Source organism: Dreissena polymorpha, chromosome 4 (assembly GCF_020536995.1).
Source record: "Dreissena polymorpha isolate Duluth1 chromosome 4, UMN_Dpol_1.0, whole genome shotgun sequence".
NCBI classification, from domain to species: Eukaryota; Metazoa; Mollusca; class Bivalvia; order Myida; family Dreissenidae; genus Dreissena; species Dreissena polymorpha.
In genome coordinates, this window is record NC_068358.1 from 103575093 (window position 1) to 103589357 (window position 14265).

General features: G+C 36.4%; 1 protein-coding gene across 3 annotated transcripts in view; it reads right to left on the bottom strand.

Moving 5' to 3' along the window:
* The window catches only part of LOC127877142 (ras association domain-containing protein 1-like), a 60952-nt gene that overhangs the window by 33795 nt on the left and 12892 nt on the right, over positions 1–14265 (bottom strand). For 2 of the 3 annotated variants that reach the window (XR_008048260.1, XM_052422787.1), the window contains exon 2: positions 11304–12707. The exons of the other annotated variant lie outside the window; for it this stretch is intronic. Coding sequence is in view for 1 of the 2 variants with exons in the window: in XM_052422787.1 (XP_052278747.1) it covers positions 11304–12546 (1243 nt within the window). In the remaining variant the exon portion in view is untranslated. The remainder of the gene's footprint in view (positions 1–11303; positions 12708–14265) is intronic. 3 annotated transcript variants of the gene reach the window in all.

Sequence of the window (14265 nt, forward strand, 5' to 3'; positions counted from 1 at the left end):
TCTAGGATGCCCACGGGGTTTTCAAACAGCCATAATAGGAAGACTGTCCCGTCACTGCATGGCGGACATGTTTTTCAATGGACCAGAATCATTTTCAAACTAAGCAAAGATATCATTGGAAAAATGTTCTGAGCAAGTTCAAGATTATTAGAGGGTTCACAAGCTTTTTCTTGGAAGTTCACCATGTGACCTAGTTTTTTTGCCCCCTTCTTCAGGGCTTCCCCTGACTCAAAAATTTATTGAGCCAAAGTCGCCTTGCTATGGAAAAATTCTTCTATTTTTGGCTATTTTATAAATTTTAATGAAGAAAAAGTTGTAGCCAAATGTTTTATGTAGCCAAATCGTTCAATTTGTAGCCATTGGCTAATTTGGTGAATGGCAGAGAAAGCCCTGCTTCTTGACCCTTTGTATACTCTGCCAGATATCATTGAGACAAATGTTCCAACCACTTTTAATGAAACCTCTTGTGTTCACTGAGGTATTTGTTGACAAGCACGACAAATGATAAATAACCAACAAATGATAATGGACAAAGAGTTATCATAAAAGCTTACCATGGGCACAACACTATAAGCACCTGGGGCTCTGGTGAGTACATGTACTTTGCTCTGACCGTCACAAAATAATGTTTGGTGTTTGGACATATTGGACATAAACATACGCATGAGAAAAGCTGATGTACTGTTAACAGGTGTTGAAGCAATATGAAAAATCTGCGCTAGTCCAACATTTTGCTTCTAGCAAGCAACATGTGTGCAGATGACAGTTGTTTCCCCTGTGGATTACAAACTCATATGCCACTTCCTGACCATGGGCTGGTTCTATCACAGAGAATGGGAGGAATGCCCAGTGTAAACATTTACCTCTGGTCAACTTTTGGCTAATGAATCATTAGCCTCAATGTTTACAGGCGTTGTATGGTACATGTCCCCAGTTACCAAACTATGGCTGACAGTACTTGTCTGAATCCCTCCAACTCAACTCAACTCAACTAAATAAATAAAGGCCTTTGGCTCAAAATACCCAGTATTTTACAAACAACTTAACACATGTTTGTAGTTGTGAATACAAGATGATACACATACTTACATTATTTCTAAGCCAATAAGATGTACGATTGCACCTTTGTTTTGTGTTCACACCAGCCCATTGTGTACACACCAGTTTTACTGACCTGTGTACTAATGCGAAAGGAATTGTGGGTAGCACTTCTTTTACGAGTGAAAAGTGAAAGCAAAAGTAGGTCAGGTAATCGTGCTTCTGATAATCGCTATCAGTCTTAATAGAGATTCAAAATTACATTTAAACATAATTAAATTACATTTCTTTAAACTACATTCCATTTTAAACAACAATAAAAAAAACGACTTTTCTTTCATTATTAATATTTTCATTCCTACGCAGAACTACTTTGGCGGAAGCATAATTCCCCAAACCAGGGGAATGTGATGGGTCTTAGTATAGAGGTGACAATAACGTAGTGACGTCACCGTCTATGTATAGAATGCACACCAGCCATTTTCCTTTGTCTTGATGACCGGTTCTGACAGGTGTTGATGCAGACTGCGTATCATTTGTTTGTGTTGAATAAAACAGTAAGGTATTGACGCACAGTCTATGGTTTAAAGAGTTTACAATCTGGGACGTTAGGTGACAAACTAAATTGCCGATTTCATTGCAGAAACAATGCGCCAATGCGACAAACATTTTCACAGTGTTCCAGAGTGGTGTAAAAAATGAACTATTAATCTGGTTCATGTGTCGATATCCGTTCACTAAAAAAATATAATTGTAATTATGCTAATTAGTTTGTGTTAGCATATTTACCAATCAGGCCTGTTTATTTAGTCTTTAATCCACGTGTTTTATTTATTTCCCTATGCACCATAATCAAGTCAGATTTCCGTAGCTTAATGATGCAGAAATTAAAATGTCAAAACGGGAAGTGTCAACGTTTAATGAGAAAATTCGGGTATTGGATTTTATTTATTTTATTAAAGAGACCACTTTTGGTTACTCCCTTAAGTGGTCTCTAAATACAAGATTGACTGTATTGTCAAATTATATGCAACATGCAACTACAGACTTCTTTACTTAATTTGTGGTTGGGGAACCTAAACTTGGCAAAGGCTGGATTATATTTAAGTGGAATTTCCAACAGCAAATACCTTTCAGTGTTAAGTAGAGACTTATAGTTCTTCTAATGGTTACATCTAGATGCATTGCTAATGTCATTGTGCCAATTTTGGGTGTCACAATCAATTCTACGCTGACAAAAATTTATCTACATTGCCAATATCCTGAACCATAAACCATGTCCACTGTTGTAGCATCCACTGAGACTGGACACAAACAAATCAAACTAAACATCTCAACAATTAACAATAATGGTTTAAATTAACTATAATTACTAAAGGATTAATAACAGATACAACATATTTGTTTTGAATAACTAAACCAGATATATTATGAAACAACACAACAACAATGTATCAAATGTAACAAAGACAAGTGCCAAGTAATAATCACTAACAATGAAAAGCTCAGAGATAAACATTATCTCCAACCACTTAAAGGAGAAAAGGGACTCCCAATCTGACAGAACTCTTGTACCACCTAACTGACACCTGATATGGCCATAGTTTACTATCAAAGGCAGTTGTAACCAGCCCAATAACCCAGGAAATATCTTGAAGCTATCAACAGCCAATCTGACCCAATTGAAGCTCCAGGGTTGTGTATGTGTGCACATTCTTGTTTCATCTCAACATTACAAGTACATCCATTTAGAATAGCAGTCCTACACAAACAACACAATGTTACCAAAAATGAATAGAAAGTTCAAATGCTGCTTTAGAAAGTTCAAACGCTGCTTTAGAAAGTTCAAACGCTGCTTTGTTCATTTGTATGCTTCTTGATAAGCTTACCTATGAATTTGAAATATGTAAAAAAACATAATAAACAAGGGTTGTTTGTAAAACATGCATGCCCCCCATATGGACTGTCAGTTGTAGTGGCAGCCATTGTGTGAATATGTTTTTTGGCACTGTGACCTTGACCTTTGACCTAGTGACCTGAAAATCAATAGGGGTCATCTGCGAGCCATGATCAATGTACCTATGAAGTTTCATGATCCTAGGCGTAAGCTTTCTTGAGTTATCATCCGGAAACCATTTTACTATGTCAAGTCACCGTGACCTTGACCTTTGACCTAGTGACCTGAAAGTCAATAGGGGTCATCTGCGAGTCATGATCAATGTACCTATGAAGTTTCATGATCCTAGGCTTAAGTGTTCTTGAGTTATCATCCAGAAACCATTTTACTATTTCGGGTCACCATGACCTTGACCATTGACCTAGTGACCTGAAAATCAATAGGGGTTATCTGCAAGTCAATATCAATGTACCTATGAAGTTTCATGATCCTAGGCATAAGCGTTCTTGAGTTATCATCCAGAAACCATTTTACTATTTAGGGTCACCGTGACCTTTGACCTAGTGACCTGAAAATCAATAGGGATCATCTGCAAGTCATGATCAAATTGTACCTATGAAGTTTCATGATCCTAGGCATAAGCGTTCTTGAGTTATCATCCGGAAACCATTTTACATTTTCCAGTCACCGTGACCTTGACCTTTGACCTAGTGACCTCAAAATCAATAGGGGTCATCTGCGATTCATGATCAATGTACCTATGAAGTTTCATGATCCTAGGCCTAAGTGTTCTTGAGTTATCATCCTGAAATCATCTGGTGGACGGACGGACATACAGACCGACATGTGCAAAAGAATATACCCCCTCTTCTTCGAAGGGGGGCATAATTAACAAAAGGTATCTTTCTGAAGATAATTGGAAAATCAGTTGTTAAACAAGCCATCTGTGAACTCAACATAGCTTACAATGATTGCCTGTTTTGTGTTTCAAGGTTTACCTTGGAAGGCTCTGTTTGCCATGCCCTTTATAAACAAGTTTAAAACAAATCAACAACTCCGCTAAGATTATATTAAGCATATGCTGTGAACAGATTTAAAATTGTTTTTCTCATAGAGAACATCATTGTACAGTCATAATAAATGTTTGAAAACCAGCACAAAATAATATTCCACCAAACCCTAAGATTGAAAAGGATAAACTCGCATACAAGAGGATTTTGTCATGGTTCTAGAACGCTCACCAAGGTTCTTGTAATTAAAATTTTAAAATATATTCAAATGGTGGTACATAAAAACCTGTTACCTACATATGAATATTGGTGTTACTTATATATGAAAGTTCTATTCTTAAGATATCATATTGACAAATGCTTTTTTACAATGGACGACGTACAGAAGATCAGGACATACAGAAGATCACGAAAGTTCACGATGAGCATGTTGTGCTCAGGTTACTTTAAAAGGACAATGTTGCAAATATATAATATCCACATTAACAGGCACAAACATGTTTCTTAAAACAATATCTACTTCATTCTGTACATTGAACTAATACAATACTGTAAACAATATCTACTTCATTCTGTACATTAAACTAATACAATACTGTAAACAATATCTACTTCATTCTGTACATTAAACTAATACAATACTGTAAACAATCAAGTTACCCCAAACATGGACCTATGCCACCATGCATGCAGTAAATTAATCAACCTAGGCCCATGTTCAATTGCACAGAAGTAGTGTTACATTTCACAGCATATTATAGACCACTGCCTTCAATAGTAGTGTTACATTTCACAGCATATTATAGACCACTGCCTTCAATTTCCAACTTGATTACAGATTGGCCAGATTAAAGCTGCTGACAACATTGTCCAGACGCAAGCAGTAACCCAAGCAGTAACAGGTCAGGACAGGCTGCTTCACTCTACATAAATAAATGATTGAATACCAGCAGAGTTCTACTAAAATTTCAGAACATTGAGTCCTGGACTGCAACCTGGAAAGGTAAGAGCCTTGATCTCCTGATTTTGAATTTTACCCATGCCAGCGGTATTCCATATCATGTAATGTGATTTTCCAACATCTGGTACTATTTTTATATCATTATAACGACCAATTGATAACTTAAGTCCAATTAAGTTCACCCGGTAAATGCAACATGTACAACTTATTTTCTTAAACTTGTGTCAAAATGAAAGTAAATTTCTATGAATAATAAACTGGTATTTGTTAGTTTTCAAGTGACTTATATGTTTAATGACACAAAGTAATTGTTTTGACCTTAGCCAATACAGAATCTATACAATGAAGAATACCAAATGAGTAAAGTGATCATGAGTGAAAGCAAATATGGAAAAAAGACATAAGACTTAATTAACTATACAAACAGCATTTTATCACATCAAGCTTCCACTGACAAAGTTGGCAGCCACTTAACTATAGCAGACAAGATACATGTACACATCAATGGTAACTGCTGAAAACTTCTCTAGGGCCTTAAAATGCTCACTTCTGTCAGTCTTAATTGTTAAAACATGCAAATGCTCTTTGTAAATTGCAGGAAATAGCAAGGTTGTTTAGCATGCAAGATAACGAGGAATGTAATTTCAACCCTCATTTACATTTTGACTACATGTAACTTTCATTTCTCTGTATAATACATGTAGCTCTGACTTTCTTAAACTGCTGGACTTTTATCATAATTAAAAACACCAGGATATTTTTGACCAATTCTCTTACAGTTATTGTGGGTCATATTAATATTATGTTTTGTTATATTGCACATGTCACTATAATAAACATTTTCAGGGCTATAGATATCTTTTGGGGTATATTGGGTAATCAACCCCTGTTTTTGACAACAATAGGGTTCATGTAAATTCAATAGAGTTTTAGCAAAAAATTTCACCCCCTACTTTCGAGCTTAATTGGGTTTTTCAACCCCGTTTTTTAAACTCAATGGGGTAATTTAGGGAATGACATATATAATATAATAAACAATCTACTAAGGTTACTATATTATTGATACTAATGGAATCCAAAAAGGTACCTGAACATAACAACAAACAAATACTACATTTCTGATCAAAGGTCATTCATTTTTGCGTTGAATAAGACCGAGTTCGTGAAAATCGCAGCACAATTGATGAAGTTATGGCTGTTCAAAGCGATGCACCCCGTTTTCGGGTCATTTTGAGTTGAATACCTTGAAAATGAAAGTAGAAATCGTACGAGTCTACGAATAATTACAATAATACCCCAAAGATTGATAACCGCTTGAAAGACTGCCTTCTTTTCTTCATAGGACGGCATATAAACTATCCGGTAAATTTTTGTACAGAATATAACCAGTCTTAACAAGAGCAACGCGTAATGGGTGCCAACGCTTGGCTGCAGGTGCAGTTTTGATTGAATGAAAGCTTGTCAGAACGGATTATTTTTTAAGAGGTCACAGTGACCTTGACCTTTGACCTAGTGACCCAAAAATGGGTGTAGCATGTAAAAATCCTCAAGATGCATCTAAATATGAAGTTTCAAAGTTGTAGGTGTAAACACTTTGATTTTAGAGCCAATGTTCAAAAGGTTAACAAAATGTAAAGTTTTAGCAAGACGCCAGAAGACAAGCTGGCTATGAGAATACCTCAGGTTTTCTTCGAAAACAGCCGAGCTAAAAATACGCCCTGTGTTCGTAAGAATTGCGTTTCGTGACGCAAGGTTTATAACGGGAATAACATTATTAAATTTGAATTTGTGTTTTTGTACGCTTTAGATTGAATTTAATTACATTTTTGGTTATTTTAATTGCGTAATAACGCAAATACTCTTGTTATCTATAGCCCTGCATTTTACTTACTTACTTACACACTTTGACATGGATATTATTAGTTACATGTTCTTAATTTAAATAAACGTTATAAACAGTATTTAATTTATCTGAATATTAATTGTAATCTCCAGTGTCTAATTGTAATATTATGCAACTAAGTATAAAGCAATATTTACAAACTACTGAGATAAATACCAGAATGATACCAATACCTAACGGTCACTTGAGAATAACGGTCAATTGCGGACAACAGTCAGTCTGGTTTGCCCCCCCCTTGACGAAAATCACCCTATATTTCTTTTGAGAATAACGGTCAATTGTCCATAACAGCCAACGGCCAGTATATTTTACTCCGAAAGTCAAATTTTAACTGAAAACAACGGTCACGCGTCTGTCGTTTCGAGTCGAGAAAATTAAGAACACAAACAAAACAGTCGAACGTAACAATAAGAATGTGTATTAGAAGCAAGTATTCATAACGACTAAGCATGGGCGCATGACAAAGTCAATAGATCTTTATCGCTGATAAGGTGTTTTAAACAACACTAAGCTGGCAATTATTTGTGACTTATTTTCGCAAATGGCAATTTTTCGAAAATCTGCATTTTTTTCTGCTTAATATCTCCTTAATATTTCCTTCAAATGACATAAGATGCGCTTTTTACCAGCCGCTTTACGGCAGTCGTTATGCAATCGATTTCCGTGATGTTGTGACACTGCTGAAATCAATGGAGCATGCGACTGTCGCAAAGTGGCATGCAATGGTGATAATTGCGATTATTTGGGGTGTTGTTACAAGTTATCTTAATTGGTCGGCAGTTTTATTGCTTCAGAGACAACATTGAAATATACCGACTTTGCGCTTAAATGTGAAGTGTTTGTCACAGTGTACGAAGACGATTCAAGACCGTTACATTGACAACCATGATAATCAAGAAGATAAGTATCCTCATTCGATTGTTTTTAGAAAAATCGGTGTAATTATAGAGAATAAGAAACATCTAACATGTATTGATTCTATTTAAACGGTGATATATTTCTGTTTTACTCGTCAACATGGCAAGTTCAGAGTGTATAACGACTTTTAGACAGTGAACATTAGATTCTGATAATTATGAGACTCATTCAAAAATGCAAACGTTTCCCCTCTAATATTCACCAGCTAGCAAACAAAACCCAAACAAAGACAGTTGTTAAACATAATTTCATTTCCTTCAATATGATTTCCAACACGCAATCAATGCTGTGTGACCTCTTTATATCCTCAAAACTAATCAATTAATTCACTACTGAATGTACTGTTTTAAAAAAGGTAAACATCGTTAAGCACATGAAAATCAAATTGACACACAATTTGATATACACAAATGCTTATTTTATTTGACTGTTGTGTTATGAGCTCTATGTAGAAGGTCATATGCTAGCACACATTTATATCATTTATATACTACACATTAATTGATTATTATTAGTATCATATTAATATTATTTTTCCCTTTTTGTATTTTCAGATTACCATAAAGAAGCTGAAGCAACCAAGCTGTGGCAACATTATATTCAGGCTGCTAAGAAGGTGTCAATCAACAAGACTTACAACTGATTGAATGTGCCTTTATTTAATGAATGTTAAATGTGTTATTATTAATAATACTGTTATTAAATCATTTTTTTTAACATACTGTTCAATGCTCAGTTTTTGTTTGTATGATAATAACATGATCTTCATTGCCCAAATGTAGCCGCAGTGTGGCGACAACTTTTTAAATTCGTCGAAAGTAAGTGGTGACAACTTTTTAAAGCCCAGAGGGAACCCTGTGACACGTGACAATCGTTACTTAAACATACATCCCAAGTCATAGATTCTGTTTAAAAATACTTAATGAAATTAAATCAATTTATAAGACATTATTCTGTATTATTTAATAGGGCTAAGGCCTAGATGTAGGCAATGAGCCTTTGTTTAACAAAACACTTTTTTTTTTAAACACTGTGCGAACAACTGGGAGGGGTAACGACGTGGCAATACTACCAACTGGGAGGGGTAACGACGTGGCAATACTACCAATTGACCAACCATCTAAACACTGTGCGAACAACTGGGAGGGGTAACGACGTGGCAATACTACCAATTGACCAACTGGGAGGGGTAACGACGTGGCAATACTACCAATTGACCAACTGGGAGGGGTAACGACGTGGCAATACTACCAATTGACCAACTGGGAGGGGTAACGACGTGGCAATACTACCAACTGGGAGGGGTAACGACGTGGCAATACTACCAATTGACGAACCATCTAAAAAGTTGTGATCCAAGAATAGCAGTCACTCGTCGACAACGGTCACTTTAACAATTTCCCTTGACTGACCGCTGTTCTCGTCGACAACGGTCACTTTAACAATTTCCCTTGACTGACCGCTGTTCTCGTCGACAACGGTCACTTTAACAATTTCCCTTGACTGACCGCTGTTCTTAGTTTTGACTGTATATATATACAAATGTGTTTTGCACCCTACCCGATGGGTCAAAAGTCACCAAAACAGAATATTATAAATTATATACAAAAGCACCACATACACTGATACATGTGAATAATATATTACAAATATGAATATGAATTATTTTTTTCAGGAATTTATGTTGATGATATACTCATTCAGAACTATGAATAGGTAACAGTGTTTAGTAACTATGTTATTCACATTGATTTAATGCTATTACATAGTAACTGTCAATTCTTAATAAGCTGTCAACCATGAAACAGTGATTACTGCATACAAACAACTTCATTATAAAGACAGCTATTGAGATTTAACATCAGTCTGGAAATTCACACAACACTGTGACAATAGCAATATAAGGGAGTAATAATGTATGACATAAAAATTTTGACTGACATTTATGCAATAACTGGTTGTGTAAATAATAGTTAATGATTATAAAACATTTGAATAAACTATATACATGTAGAGTATAAAATTGAGCCTTACCACATATAGAGCATCAAGTTGAGCCTTACCACATATAGAGCATCAAGTTGAGCCTTACCACATATAGAGCATCAAGTTGAGCCTTACCACATATAGAGCATACAGTTGAGCCTTACCACATATACAGCATCAAGTTGAGCTTTACCACGTATAGAGCATCAAGTTGAGCCTTACCACATATAGAGCATCAAGTTGAGCCTTACCACATATAGAGCATACAAATGAGCCTTACCACATATAGAGCATCAAGTTGAGCCTTACCACATATAGAGCATCAAGTTGAGCCTTTCCACATATAGAGCATACAGTTGAGCCTTACCATATATAGAGCATCAAGTTGAGCCTTACCACATATAGAGCATACAGTTGAGCCTTACCACATATAGAGCATACAGTTGAGCCTTACCACATATATAGCATCAAGTTGAGCCTCACCACATATAGAGCACCATTTTGAGCCTTTCCACATATAGAGCACCATATATATTGAGCCTTAGCGCATATAGAGCACCAAGTTGAGCCTTACCACATACATGTAAAGAGCATACAGCTGAGTCTGACCTCATATAGAGCACCAAGTTGAACATTACCACATATAGAGCACCATTTTGAGCCTTTACACATATAGAGAACCAAATTGAGCCTTAGCGCATATAGAGCACAAAGTTGAGCCTTACCACATATAGCGCACCATATTGAGCCTTACCACATATAGAGCACCAAGTTGAGCCTTACCACATGTAGAGCACCATTTTGAGCCTTACCACATATAGAGCACCAATTTGAGCCTTACAACATTATAGAACACAACATAATTACAGTGCTTTATTAAGGTTATGGTTTCAAGTAATGACTGGGGATTGTAAAACATTTCTGTACATTAAAAAATGTAGCTCCCATTATCTGCAATAAAAAGTTTACTATTATAAAATTGTTAGGTTAATGATAAACAATCAAGACCGCAATGTCAATATAAATGGAATACCCAACTTGCTAACTTGTTACATTTGAGGAATTGCCAAAGGTTGTGTTGTTTGTCATGCTATAATAAGCACCACGTGCTTCAGATGTGATAGTTGCCTGTGTGTAAAACAATGGCAGACTAGCATGTACAAATAGACTCAGAGCAGGCTAGCATGCAGGGCTCCCACCACAGTTTACATGCATGTCTCGGCACATGCCACAATGACATCACATTGCAATATATGTATGAGCATATGTATGTTGTATGTTTTCATGTAAAGCAAATATACTATAAAAATATATTAATGACATAACTTTCCTTTTGTTTAAATAGTATTTGTTGGAAAAGATGCAAATTAATAAGGAAGTAATTTGTTTCAGCTTTAGCTCTACAAAGGAACATACAAATGTTATGACTGCTTATGGACACCACACTATTGTTCCCAGTACTATGTTATGACTGTTTATGGACACCACACTATTGTTCCCAGTACTCTTTCTTGTTGGTGAGAACAAAAACAAACAACAATTATGTGCAAAGTAAATCATATGGTTCACATAAAGTAATGGCAAACTTACCATGTTGTGATAGCTGTGCACATGCACATATATCACTTTTATCTGCGCTGAATTTATCCTCAGAATAATATCCTGTATCTCGATTAGACACGTCACTAACGTCATCTAACAAACAGTTGCCACTCTCACTATCACAGACCACAGTTAAATCGGATCTGCACGTGTCTGAGTTTGAGGATGGCAATCGGCCATTACGCGGACGAATCTTGTTAAAAATATAATCCCATTCACCCCCTTGACTCCAGAGTCTAGGAAGGCTGAGTTTACTACCCAACCGCACACAAGGTTCATTTGAGCCACTTGTATCATCCGTATCACAGAAAGCTTTTAAATCCTCAATTAAATCACATACAGAGTTTCGATGCCACTTTTTCTCAAGGTTTGTTGAATGTCTCTTAAACTGGAATTTCCCAAACTCTTCCTCAAAGTTTTTAAAATCTGCATCGTTGTCGAAGAAGTCAGAAAATATGTCGTCAACTTTGAGTGTAGTGTCTATTTCAGTATCTGTATCGGCCTCACTTGAGGAATCATCCGATTTTCTCCCATCAGAATGTGGAGACCAGCGATAATTATCCAAACTGGAGTTACTTGCATAACGACGTTTATTTTTCACAGTTTCAAACACTCGATCAAACTCTTGGAAATGTTCATCATTTTGAAAGAATTCCATCATTGGCAAAGATTCAAGGGCAAAATCAACACAATCACAGTCCTCAGAGCAACTTAAATGTGTTTTGATGTCTCCACAGTTGCAAACATGCAAACTAGAATATTTCTTTGTATTTGTTGAAACTGTTTCTGATTTGCGTTCTTCTGCCCTCAGTCGAGCGACCTGTTCTTTCACATCATCAATTTCTTCATAAATGTGGTCTTCAAACTGTGAATCAATTGCATTGTTATCAGCTGCATTTCTTTCCGTTTTAAAACGTTGTATATCAGCATCATCTATAAGAGAATTCAGTCGGCTAGGTCGCTCGCGTGAAACTTTTTTCCGATCGTCTTGCCATCGACTTCGCATGCGATGAAAATTGATCAAATCTTGTTTGAAGTCTTCATAATCCTCATTGTCCACAAAAACATGCGTGAAATGCTTATAACTTGCTGAATCTGCTAATTTATCAAATGGTACATTAAAAATATCCTCTTTAAAAAATTTCAAATTCCTAGAACCTAGACTGAACTTGGGATTTTCTGAATTATCCTTTCCAAAATTTCCACAAAATTCTCTCTGTTTTTGTTCCATCTCCACCTTGGAATCCAAGAACTCTGTTTCAGCATTATTTAGTGGATGTGTTCTCAGTGCTCCAGGTGAAACATTATGAGATCATTCAGAAAACCAGTCTGCTTTATCACACCAGTCTAACACAGATCAAAAGTCTGTTTCATCAGGAAACTTGCTGGTTTCTATAAATAGGTACATGTGTTTAAGAAGCAGACAGATAAAAGCTTCATCTGATAACTTGGCAGCAGGTTGAATTAAGATTGCTATCAACTAAAGTACCCAGGTAAAAAAATCCCATGTATTACATTCAATTTGAAGATGTAACTTGAATTGCAGGGTCTGAAGAATGTATTTTCAAGTTTTTTTACTCTTTAAAACTCAATAACATCAAACGTTTTTAAAATCACAGTGTAAACAAGGAAACCCATATTAATTGCAAGCAACACATAATTTGAAATTACAGTGTACATTATAACTAACAGTGTTGTATTTTCAACTAGCACTTGAGTACCTATTAACTGAATGAATATGTTAAATTGTACAAGCTCATGAATATCATTAGTTCAGCTTTAAACAACCTGTCCCATAACTTACATTTGGCATAATAATTGGTAAACAACATTTGCACTAAATTCAAGTAAAGGTTTAGACCAAGACAAAGTCAGCGCAGCCTTGAATCAAAGAGTCCCATACATGTATTGATTGTCAATACATCAGGATTGTCAGTGCTCAGTGGTCCGACAGGGATCAATGCACCAGACTGCAACTGTCACACGATCAAAGGACTGAATGACTCAACCAGTTTAATACAAGATGGACATATTACACAACATGAAACAAGAGCACCGCCTTGCGGGTGCAGACCGCTCATCTATTTTCTTTTTAAAGGTGAAGGGACTCTCATTTTCAATCACAAAGGAGGGAGGGGTGGAGTGAAGAGCGGTGCATTGTGTGGGGGTGTGGACATTTATTACATTATCTTCCAAAAATGCGAAAAAAAGAAGAAAAAAAAATCGGGGTGGGGGGGGGGGGGGGTGGGGTGATTCTTGGGTGCGATGTTTGGACAGTATTTCAAACATAAATTAATAAAAATAAATATTTGTGTTTTTAACCGTTTCAAAAAAAATTATTGGGGGGGGGGTGAGGTGGGGGGGGGTATAGGGTGAGGGGGGGGGGGGGGGGGGGGGTAATTTGTGAGATGATCGTAAAAAAAAAAAAAAAATTAGGGGGGGGGGGGGGATTCGGGTGGGGGAGGGGGGGTGGGGTGCGATGGTTGGACGGTATTTCAAACATATTATAAACAAAATAAATAGTTTTGTTTTTTAACCGTTTAAAAAAAAACAATTGGGGAGGGGGTGGGGTGGGGGGGGGGGTATAGTGTGAGGGTGTTGTGGTCATTTGTGAGATGATCTTAAAAATAAAAAAAATAAAAAAAATAAAAAATAAAATAGGGGGGGGTTCAGGGGGTGGGGGGGGGGGGGGGGGGCACGGGCGATGGTTTGGGTGGAGTCTATTGTGGTATGTCAGGTAAGAGTAGTTTTGTCAAAGTATCAATCAAATCTAATCATAAATAAAGAAGTTATGGCAATTTTAGCAAAATTTAATAATTTGACCTTGAGAGTCAAGGTCATTCAAAGGTCAAGGTAAAATTCAACTTGCCAGGTACAGTAACCTCATGATAGCATGGAAGTATTTGAAGTTTGAAAGCAATAGCCTTGATATTGATAAAGTGGATCGAAA